The 11,493-nt window shown below is 47.2% G+C and overlaps 1 protein-coding gene across 1 annotated transcript; it reads left to right on the top strand.

The window, feature by feature from the left end:
• The first annotated feature begins 659 nt into the window (after positions 1-659).
• Positions 660-9,053, top strand: LOC119407051 (uncharacterized). Its single transcript, XM_037673889.2, has 3 exons — positions 660-1,136; positions 2,949-3,096; positions 5,019-9,053. Exons 1-3 carry the CDS (start codon positions 1,043-1,045, stop codon positions 5,248-5,250), a joined length of 474 nt encoding a protein of 157 aa, XP_037529817.1. The 5' UTR covers positions 660-1,042; the 3' UTR covers positions 5,251-9,053.
• The last annotated feature ends 2,440 nt before the right edge of the window (positions 9,054-11,493 follow it).

Below are 11,493 nucleotides of genomic sequence, written 5' to 3'. Positions count from 1 at the left end.
AAAAAATTTTGTGGGGGGGGGGGGGCGGAGGCAGGGGGTCTTCATCTTTTCTTCGTTATTAATGGCAATGCCGGACCTTCGTACGCCACCAGACGCTAATCCGAAACTTGTCGCTCTAAATCACGGCGCTAGCCTAATTTTTATGTCATTTTCCTTCTCTTTTTGCCTAGGAAGGCGTAGTAAAGAAAAAGAAAGTAAAGATGCTTAAAGCAGAACGGCATAACTAGGCCAAGCGCCCTCTAACAGGTCAAGTGTGGGTTGTAGTCCGCGCTGTCGCGCAGTGGACCAGTGCGCTGGGGTTCCTCTCCCCTTATGAAGGCCACCGGCAGCGGAGCGCTGTGCTTGCAGGAAATGACGAGAGAAACTAGCCCACTCGCATCACATAAATACTGCAATAAATAAAAAAAAAAGATTTATAAAGGAAGTCGCCGATCGTGAACTTGGACGGCTTCCCACCGCCGCCGCACAGTCGCCGAAGCGAGCTGCTGCTCCGTTCACCGCACTCTCCCCGTGTACAGGGTCCTTCCTTCCCACCGACTCGCAGAAAGAAAGAAAGAAGCGCTTGCGCGCGCTTCTCTGCGCAACCCGGTGCCCTACTCTGCTCCGTCCGCCGGCACTCCATCGCTTCCCAACAAGGAGCGCGTGCCCACGAAGCTCTTCCAAGGCCTTTCGTCATTGGCGCCTTCCCCGCAGCGGCACATTTGCTAGATCGCAAACTGCAACACGCGACAGAGCTGTCGTAGCAAGCGTCAACCAGTCAAGCAAGAGCGACTCTGTTAATCTGCGCTTGCGAAACGGAATCCAAGGAGTGTCCGTGCAACAACACCGATTCAAACGTGCAGGCATTTCACCGCTGCGCCGCAAGTTGCCGCCCACCTCCGTAGCCGCCATTGAGGACACCGGGCTTCTTCGACTCGTCTGCCAGCCTCCTGTGCGGCAAGCGGTGTAGGTTTGCGGGACGCTCAGTTCTATTTCGAGGCGTTGGCGTCCTAGGTGCCCGGTCGTAGTGTGCGTGTGAGTGCGTCGCTTGTGTTGCGAAGCCATGGCTACGAAACCAGTGGTTGTGTCTGTTGTGATTGTGGTCGCCGCCATGTTGTTGGTGTGGGCACCACGTGACGCGGCAGCTGACGCCAGTGGTGAGTATCATTCATGCACATCCATGTCGCTTTACGCCTTTGGCGTGGCATCGTTGTAGGCCAGTTGTGGGCCACACCCATGTCTTCAGTTGCCGTTCATGTCACATGTCGTAATCGGATTTGTCATATTTCTCGCGATCGTCTACATTGGCAACACGTATTATCACAGCGTCACTGCCATACTATTAAGAAATGACATTACCGCAACGCTTGTAACAGCAGTGACATGTACGCCAACACTTTCTAGCTTGCCATGCGTCAGTGGTTCTTGTGAAACCTCAACGCTGCATTTGCATCCAACCATGCTTCTCATTGATCAGTAGTCGTATCTCCTTGCTGGCGCGGACAAACACTGAAGTGTCAGGACACACTTAGCGTTAACTTGCAACAGCTTCACTCGTTCGATCTTAACCACGATACGCCCAGCAGTGGCAGTGCTCGGCAGCCGCCAAGGTTACGAGTTTGGCAACAGCACCTATTCGCCTATTGCAACACATGACATCTGGGACATATGATGTACCTACTCCAGGGTTGACTGTCCCCCCACCCCCTGGTTTTTTGTATATGTTTGAAGTAGGAAGTCATAGTTACAACTATCAGCTGATGAAACAGAATCAAGGAAACTAACAGCCAGTTTAATAGCTTGAAGAAATGTAACAAAATGGGGCAGGGAGAGGCCAGTATAGATGACAAGGCAAGCCCAGAGGACGGTGGTCGTGACTCGTGGGCGAGTGAATGTTCTATATAGATTAGATTAGAGTGAATCGGTGAGCCTTTCAGATCTTTTCTGAAGGGAAGAGACCTGATATCTTGAGTGGGGAGAGGAGGGGCGATCCGCAAGTGGTATCTGACCTCCTTGCTGATTCCCGCATATACGTAGTTCTTCACAACAAATAAACATTACGGAGTCAGCGATCGCGTTTGTGTGTCGTCCCGTCTTATTCAGCTTCTAAAGCAGTCTTTTCGCATGCGGTAACCAGACCAATTCAGCGTTCTGTTTTGGTATAAGTGGAATGCGTAAATGAGATATGTGGTGTGCAAGAGTAAAATACTAGGTGTGAACAGAGCGGAGACTAGGTAATTAAGGATACATGCTGGGGCAGGCAAGTTGTTTTGGCATGATTACGTATCTTATCCGTACAACGCAAGACAACCGCTGGTCATTAAGACTAACAGACCGGATTCCAAGAGAGGGCAAGCGCGAGAGGGGGAGGCAAGAAGTTAGGTGGCTGATGCGATCAAAAATATTGCGGGGATAACGTGACCGTAGCAAGCGCAGAACCGCGTTGATTGGCGCAACATGGGAGAGGCCTTTGACCTGCAGTGGGTGTAGTCAGACTGATGATGATGATGACGTACAACGTATTTACGCGAACGGGCGCAGGATGCGAATAAAGGGCAAACACAGTCGAGGAAGCTAGATGACAATAGACAGTATGATGTGGATAGGAAATTTTCGGTCTTAGGCTGAAGTGAGATGACTCAAGGAAAATGGTGTATGGAATTCGCTGGAAGAGGCTGCAGTGGCCATGAAGCACGATGTTGATTGTAATTGTTATGATGATGTGACACACTAATGAAGACGTCACACTGTAGTATTGTGCAACACAGACAGCACGGCTGTCACAACGAGGAAAAGTTTCATTCATCAATACTAAAGGTAAGCAGAACCCGTATGGCTAGTTCGGTAGTTCCAGAGAGCACAGCCGCCATGTCCTTCCGCCTGAGGTCGGTCATTGCATCGCCTGAATATGGAAATAGAGTGGCCCGGAGAAATGCTGACTAATTTCTTCGTTGTTGTGACGTTCGCAGGTCTCCTCAAGTACTTGGGCTGCTTGCAGAAGTTGGCGGACTCTAGCGGTGCCTGCGGGAAAAGAAAGACAGAGTTCAGTGCGGTGGAACAGGCATTCGGAATTGACCACAAGCACAAGTCCGACAGGGAGAAGAAGGGCCTCTGCTGGTAAGTTGTGGAGGCTGTCAGCGGAACGCTGAGTTGTCTGCTTGAACTAGTTGGTAGGATCTGCAACTGAAAAAAAAAAAAAAAAGACACAGTTTCTTTTCTCTTTAAACTCATCGTAAGTGGCATGGAGATAAGAGATAACGACTCTTTATCAGTACACTCAGTTTAAAAACCATCTCCATTCCCTGTAGCAACGCATTTTGAATGAGCCTAAGTTGACGTATATTTAAGATTTTTCGATGAAGATCGTCAGAACATTTCAGCAAGCCTTGGCTCGTTTGCGACCCGGATTATTCTATCAACGTTCAGTCACGCTTAGTTGATTGACATGATGAAACGCATTGAATTTTATAGGTAACTCATCTATTCGAAGCCGAAGCTTATCGCAGGGTCTAAGGCACTTACGCCGAATTGCCGAAAATTAGTAATAAGCTCTTAAAGGAGTACTGACATGAATTTTAAAATTTTTCGGGTTGTTGCTCTGAATGAAAGCACGGGTGTCGAGAACCCTAAAAAGAGTGTCGTGGTGCCTGGGGATGCATTGCATATATTTTTAATACCGCTTCTTTCAACCAGCAGTTTCGGTTTTGGTTTCGAGAGGGCGGCTTCATAGTGACGTGTCAAGTCTGCCCGTGACGTCACGGGCAGACTGCAACCCACGAAATATACACCTGCTGTCCTTTGCTGTCAGTCGAACGTGGTTCATGATGAGTGAATTGTCGTCCAGTGCCTCCGACAGCGATTCCTGTGATTTAGGCTGCATGCAGAACCCAGATTTCGCAAACCAAGTGAGCTGACTTGAAACGTCATAGGGCTCTCCATGCGGTAAAGCTGCCTTGCAGATGCTGGGAGATGAAAACTTTAAAATCAAACTTAAATATTTATACGTGTTTCCCGGATGCGGTGTTGGGAGAGCGTTAACACTACATGCCAAGGAAACAAAAAACGTCCGTTTTGCTGCACTTCAAAATCGTGTCAGTACTCCTTTAAATGTTGCAGACAACAAGCTTAGTGCTCTGTAAATCCAAACGAAAAACAAGATTTAGAAATTGAGTCTCTAAGAATGCTACAGGCGGATGAATGTAGCTCGCGTAATGTTGTTTGGCAGATATAGCGCCGCTTGATGTGGACGCACTCACGTTGACGCCTAGTGGCACATCTCCGTACCGACGGACGACTAACGCCCATGATGATGATTTAACGCTTGCGGGAGCTGAAGTTCTTACATATACGTGGACACCGCATGTGGTGAATCCCGCGAAAATATGGCATCAACAAGCACATAATAAACACTGATACTCGATATACACTCCTTCAACGCGTCGTGCAACCGCAAAGAGAAACTCTACGCGCGTCGTGTTAGACGAAAATAGAAAAGAGGAGGCAAGCGAGAAATAAGAGAGGGAAAGAAAGGAAAAAAGAGAAGAAAATTGGAAATAAATAGAAATAAAGAGAGAAAAAAGCCAACAATATCTGGAAAAGAGAAGAGGAAAGAAAGAGAAAACCGAACAGAAACAAAGAAGGCGGCCCAGCTCCGCACTTACTTCAGGCTTGGCACCACTTGTGCGAAGCCGCTTTACCTTTTATTCGAGTGATGCGGCCTAAGATTTGGTTTTGAATACTGTCTCCATTGTACGTGCCAGAGGAGGCATGTGAACTTTGTACTGGCGCTGTTGGCGTCGTGAAGGAGGTGTGGCCTATACTAACGATATTATTCGGATCATAGTGCCTAAGATGTAGTTTTGAATACTGTCTGCATTGTAACCCGGCAGATAGCCAGGTATGCTACTTCACTCGTTGGGCCGGTAACGTGAGCACTCCCAGCCAGGTGTGCGGTGCGGGAGAGCTACTTCCTGTAAACAATCTCTGTCACCCTTACTCACCTCCTGCTTTTTTTTTTTTTGTTCTCATCTCCCTCGCAGTAAGTTCTCGAGTTACGTCGACTGCTACATGAAGAACGTACGTCACAGCTGCGGCGACGCGGCCGGCAAGTACGCGCTCAAGTTCATCGAGTCGTCGACCCAGAAGTACGTGCGCAACACGTGCCATAAGTTCGACAACCGAAAGTGCAGCTCAGCCTTCTCCACGTCCGCGTCCAGCCTAGTCGTCTTGGGCGTCACGTCAGCCGCGCTGGCCTTCTCCCTGCTGCTGTGATGACGCTGCCGTCGAAGTGTAGTTAGACCAGATCCGTGTCATGGCCTTCGAGATAATTGCAAGTCCGTCAGAAATCTCGTACGCCATGGCTTTACTGGGCTTCTTCGGATATCCGTCACTTACACTCACGGACTGTCCAAGCCTCGATTGAATGAGCGTTGTGTATGCATTGGTCCTGGCTTTTCAAGAAAAGACAGGCACTAGCCTTGTCCTTTCTTGTCCCCGTTTCTTTGTGCCCCCAAGTTTTGTCAGTGCATTGTTCTGGGCACTCTGAGAACATCAGGGACGGATAATCGAAGATGCCCACTAAACGCTTACTGGTCTTCTTCAGTTACCCGACCCAGACTGTGCTCAACTGCTCAAGGCCGTCCTTACAGCCAACGAGCGTTGCGTATGCAGCGCCTCGGGGTTTCAGGGATGGAAACGCCGGGAATGGAAACCCCGGGAAACCCTCGGGGTTTCAGGGACAGTAGGAAAGGCCCTCTAGAAGTCATCGTCCTGCAAAAGGCTGTCATTTACCGTGGCTTCCGCGATCACCGTGCTCGTGGGAGGTCTCGGAGGTCACTGCATTTCTTACTGCTTCCGCAATCATGTGAAAATGCTGTTAAGAGACTACTGTAGCGCTGAAAGTGTTTTTCATGACCGAGCCAATTGTCGGTGGAATTGTCAGGGTTAAATCACATGTAGAACAGGCAGGACAGTTGTGCTTCCATAAGGACTCGGTGTTGTATGATTCTGATCCATGCACAGCTGTTCTTGAAATGTTAAAAAAAAACAAGGAATGTTCAGCGACAGAATTAGTTCACTATATGTAAAACTTCTGAAACGTTCACAAAGATTGCTTCGATTTTTTTTTTTTTTTTTTTTGCACACTGGCCGATGCTTTCTCATTGAGCATGCATAACTTCTTTTTGAAGATGATATACAGTGTTGTTTTCAAGCGCTATTGTAATGCTCTAGAATTCATGTTGGTATACTAACGTACTGTCGAATTATCATATTGGACAGTAGCGCTGCCGTTCACCTTGTATAGCGTTCAATTACTGTTCGCAGTCATCTTGAGACGGATACATCTGTCTATAAAAACCTCTATCTGTCTTCTCAAAGTTTAATGATCTTCCGTGCAGCTTAAGACAAGTCTGTAAGTCTGCGCTAATTTGGGCAAGCTTGGTGGTTGCGAACTCGTGGCAAGCTCTCTACTAAGCATTACACAAAAACGTCGGAAGGTGAATGCCATGCTCTCTCTTGATTTCTTGCCTGTTCTCTCGGGTTTGTGTTTCTGTGCACAATGCTGGAGTATATTGTACTGAAGGTCGTCTATGTTCCAGACACCTTAGCCATTGGTTTATAGGTTGTAGAGCTCAGGCTTTGGGCAGCAACGGCAGGGCGACGTTATAAAATGGCGGTGTCGATCGAGCTTCCCCATCTCTCAGGCAAAGTGTTTCGATTTCTCAAGCGTCTGTGTGCCATTCTTATACGACCTTTTTGTGTTCTTTTAAGTGCGTGTAACACATTGTCAAACAGTTAAATTGAAGCTATCTACTGCCACTATTCATGCATAACAGACCTTTCGAATCGCAAGCAGTTTAGAATGAAAGTGGAAATGTACTTTATATTAAGCTTCCCTCTCTGCTTGTGGTCTGCGCGTATCCTCATTCATCGTAAGTAGCGGCTGCCTGATGCTGGATAAACAAGGTATTTTGTTGGGAATGACTAGAAACTGTTTCATTGTGTTTGTCGGTTCACTAGTACCCCTATATAACGGAAGGGAGCTTTAGCTGAACACACTCGAACTTTACTAACGCCACACCGCTTGCCGCGACAGCGCGCATGCGCATGGGCTAGCACACAGGAAGTCCTCAGTGCACACAACTGCGCGTGCGCTAGCAACCTGCTGTATGGCGAGCTGGGAATGCCGTGAAGGCATTGTCGGGCAACCTGAGAAGACGAAAGAGCTCGGCGCAATGCTTAGCTTGAAAGTTCGCAAGACTGAGACGTGTACGTGCGTTGCGTTTCACGTTTCTGACGCTATTACATGTGTGTATGAGCGTACACAAAATATCAGGGTCAGTGTCAGCTGTCGACATATATGCTAGTCGTGTTCGCCGATATTCAGGCGCTGCTGGCGTCGTTGTGGTTATGAAGGTAATGACGTCACATCTTGCTTACGTCAGTGACTCAACTGGGCCTGATGGTGATCAAATCTCGCTATCGTCCAAACATGAACAGCTCGACAGCAACACTCGTGACCGCAGTATCTGTAGGCAAACATCGAGTGCAGTTCAGGTGACCTTGTGTTTGTCATAATCGTGATGCAGTGTTTCCTTTAAGAAACTGTTTGCGTAGGGGAGCGCAGAAGCGGTTCAGAAGAAGGTGCGCAGGACAGGAAATACGCTCACAGGACAGGAAAGAGCGTCTTGCCTGTCCTGTGCATTTTCTTCGGAACAGCTTCTGCGTTGCCCTACGCAAGATGCTGAACCAACTGACCCAAACTCACTTTTGTACTCGGAACGCTTCGACATCTTTCTGGGCAGATACTGTATACACATATATGCAGGCATAATATGAATGTTCTCTCCCCCTCCCCTATTGCTTTTTTATATGACGTATTGTGTTGGGTTTCAGTAGTGAAAGGAATATATTTCTGTACTACTTAGGACACAATGTCTCAGGGTATATATCTTTATTTCTGTACTTAACATGCCTGGCTCTTTGAAAAACCGTTCTAATTGAATTCCTGTGCAAAGGCGGACTTTGGGCATCTACGATCTCTTTGAGGGGCTTGTTTATCTTCTTATGGACGGTTCTCTTTCACTAGAGCTTCTGTGCTCATAAAAAAACGATGCAGTTGTATGCTGTATCCGAAGGAATCATGTGTACCTTATCAGCGCACATTTAGCAGTCCTTAATGCTAGTGGGTTAATTCCGAAGAAAGCGTAATCGTAGACATACCTTTGGGCGATTGGGATGTCCGCCCACTATGTGTGTGTTTTCGAGTGTTTCAATGCGATGACACGTATAGGTTAAAACTTGAGCTTCAGCGATGCTTGAAGAAGAACGTTATCGGCGGAGACACGGGAGTCAGGGAGGGGTGAATGGAGCGACGGAGCGGTCAGCGGAGCGGTGAACGGAGCGGAGCGTTGGGACGTAAGAGTCACGCGACACGAGGAGCGCTGATGGCGGACGAGCTAGATTAGGCAACGTTGCTCACCACGTGGAGGCGACTCTACGGAGGCGGCGCTAACAAATTGGTGTCGATGACCGCAGTGCATTTCATTCGCTCAGGTGTAGCTCTACCAGTGAGCAACGCGGAAGGATTTGTTTGGTGAGCAACGTAAGTGCTGCAGACACGAAAATGAAAACAAATGTGCAGATACAATGCAGCATTGTCTCCAATTGCTGCTCGTGCGCTGTTTTTGGTTTTTCAGGTATAAACCTACACGCCCATGTCTCTATTCTTATAAAAAAAACTGCTTTTGGTGTCTTTTTAGAATACCCCTTTTTGCTGGAGCCATGCAGGTGCTGTGTTCGTATTAGATAGTTTTACTTACAAGGAAAATCTTGTGTACTATGTTGCTGTGAACGTCGCATCGAATTCATCAACTATACAAACAACGAATCACTGCTCGCTTCCCTGGTGTAGCCGATGTTAACGTGCCTATACATGTGCCTCGTGTTACTCGATGCCCTATACATGTTTGCGAAGTACCTTTGTATATATAAAAAACTGCATAAATACGCAAAACAACGCGTATAGAATTGAAATAAAGCACGTTCAAGCGTTGCCGTGCTGTTTTGTCGCTTCTTAGTTGCCTTCAAAGTTACATTGTTCCTACATCACACGTATCTCGGCACACAAGGCACCTTCTTGGCGTTCTTGCGCCCGTTACTTGTTCGCGTCCATTAAGGTCGCTGTTTGATGGTTCGCAGAAATAGTAAAGGTGAGATGATGTTCCTAGGAAGTCAGCCGTGGAACTATATCGCACAGCAGATTACGAAATAAAAAAAGACGTGTTTTCGAATTAAAACGGTAGAGCCATATTGGTCGACGCCTGATAAAGGTTTCTGAGAACGCGAAATCACACTAAAAGAAAAAGTCAACGACGGCCATTCGTGCGCAGCGCGTGAGAGTGATATCGATACCATATAATACCGAAACCGTTGGTCTAAATGGCGTAGTTAACCAGCTAGAGGCCGTCCGTTTTAGATGCAGCGTATGAAACTCTATCGGAAGAGACCCATATACGCCCGTGCTGTAATCATAAATGACCACATGGGATTCTGTGAGAGCATTGCTATGCAAGAGAATCGACCCCCCCCTCCCCCCATACACAATGCCTCTGTTAGGCCTAGAAGGTATTTGTACAAAAATAAATAAATACGAGTAGCCGGAGCTACACGTCAGCACCAACCTCTCCTTAAACACACTCAATAAAAAAAAATTGAAAGGCGTTATTGGCGTAAGGGCAGGGAACACGAAACGTGAATATAGGCGTAATCTTGCAGGAGAGTAAATTTAATCCAAGGCTCGATGGGTGCTTAACCCGAAGCATCATCCTTAAGGGCTCTTAGTTAAGAGTATAGTAAACAAAAAAAGAGCGAAAATTACAACCGCTGTAAAAGAACTAGTTGGGCAACTTGGTACACATTTGACTAAAAAAGTAAGACAGCGTCAATAACAACGGACAGCGTTCTTTGTGTTTTCTATCTCTGTTCCTAGTGCGCACTGTTAGCTTTCTTTAAAAATAGCAGTATTGATGCAACAGTTGCTACTGCTTGTCTCAAAAACGACTCGCATCAAATAGTGCACTTGATAAAACAGCGAAAATATGTTATATATTGTATTATGTCCCTCGTAAAATATGCCATATTCCCAACTGCCCTGTGAAAGGTCCTTTGGCGTAGTCAAGCTGTCTGTAACATCTTTTAGTTAGTAATCCTCTTCAGAATCTGTTCTTCTCTAGCAAATAAAGATGATTTGATTTGATCTTTATCCAACTCATATCCATTCAAAATGCATATCGGGGGTTTCTGCCTTTGACGAACAGTCATTTTAAGTGGCCCAATGAAAAAAAAAATAATTAAAGACGGTGGGTGATGACGTCAGATCTCGGACGGTGTCAAGCCCGTTGCGCGTCGCTTTCAGAACTCCCATGTGTGTGTAAATATATTCCTCCCGCATTCTTGATAACTTCTCAGGTTCAACACCCTTCCCCCCTCCTCCTTCCCCCGCGCCCTGAGATTTCGGCTCGCTTATGAAGCACGTTAGTTGGACACGCCTGCATTATTCCATCGCATTTTCGCAATGCGGCGTTCTTTCTTGCGCCTCCCCGGCTCATGACGTGATGGGCAAGCCGGCTCAGGGACTTTGTTGTAAGTTCTCACTAATTGAATTTCAGTGCGGATTCCGAGCCGGCGGTCGTACAATGTCCATTGCGTCATACTGGGGAGACGGGAAGGGGTATAAGAAGGTTCATTGTGCTTCCTCTTCACGTCATCCATTTTTTTTTCACGCTTCACGAATTCTGTATAGCTAGCTGCGAACGCAGGGAGGGGTCTCTGTATTCTACTTTTTATTTCTCAGACAACCCGTTCTCGAAGGGACCTCGGCATGGAGCCATCTGCTAGAAACGGTGGATATCAACAGACGGTGGTACATATCGCGAAGCATATGGAACGGAACGGCATATGGAACGGCAAGCATACGCGGCATTTACAACCGCTCACCTCGCAGTGCTGAACATTTGCTTTGTAGTTCTTTCACTTCTCGCCAACGATAGGGCGTGGACTATGTACCTGCTGACGTGAATTTGTAGAATTATCGCCCCTGATCGACATTCGCATCTTTTACGCGAATGATATGAGTTTGCAGTGTTTTTTCAACCTAGACTTGTGCTGCCTCGCAAGTGTCGTTGACGTTGTAGGTGTGACCGCTAAATAAAAAAAAAAAAAGGGTGGCCCTCGATAGTGCACCGGTCACATATACGTATATATGCGCCGTTTGCCCATAATTGACGCACTCTCGATCGTGGGTGCCGGTGGTCAGCCGTTTCTGACATGGCAATCTGATCTTTCATTGGTATAGGCTTGTAATTTCACGTTGTCATATTTCATTGCTGCCTGGATATGAACGCATGACCGACGTCGTTGTTTGTAGCAATTGAAGTGTTACGCTGCTAAGCACGTGGATAGAGGTCCAACTCCCGCGATGGAGGAACGAAACAGTTAGCAGAGAGCATTGCG

Source organism: Rhipicephalus sanguineus, chromosome 10 (assembly GCF_013339695.2).
Source record: "Rhipicephalus sanguineus isolate Rsan-2018 chromosome 10, BIME_Rsan_1.4, whole genome shotgun sequence".
Classification (NCBI taxonomy): Eukaryota; Metazoa; Arthropoda; class Arachnida; order Ixodida; family Ixodidae; genus Rhipicephalus; species Rhipicephalus sanguineus.
Note: the sequence above shows the minus strand (reverse complement) of the source record. Positions and strands in the feature narration are given on the sequence as shown.

Bases quoted from the DNA above. Each gene is read 5' to 3' on its own strand.
- LOC119407051 (XM_037673889.2), top strand. From the start codon at position 1,043: ATGGCTACGAAACCAGTGGTTGTGTCTGTTGTGATTGTGGTCGCCGCC. The intron at 1,137-2,948 runs GTGAGTATCATT...TGACGTTCGCAG, and splicing joins CGCGGCAGCTGACGCCAGTG to GTCTCCTCAAGTACTTGGGC. The intron at 3,097-5,018 runs GTAAGTTGTGGA...TCTCCCTCGCAG, and splicing joins GAGAAGAAGGGCCTCTGCTG to TAAGTTCTCGAGTTACGTCG.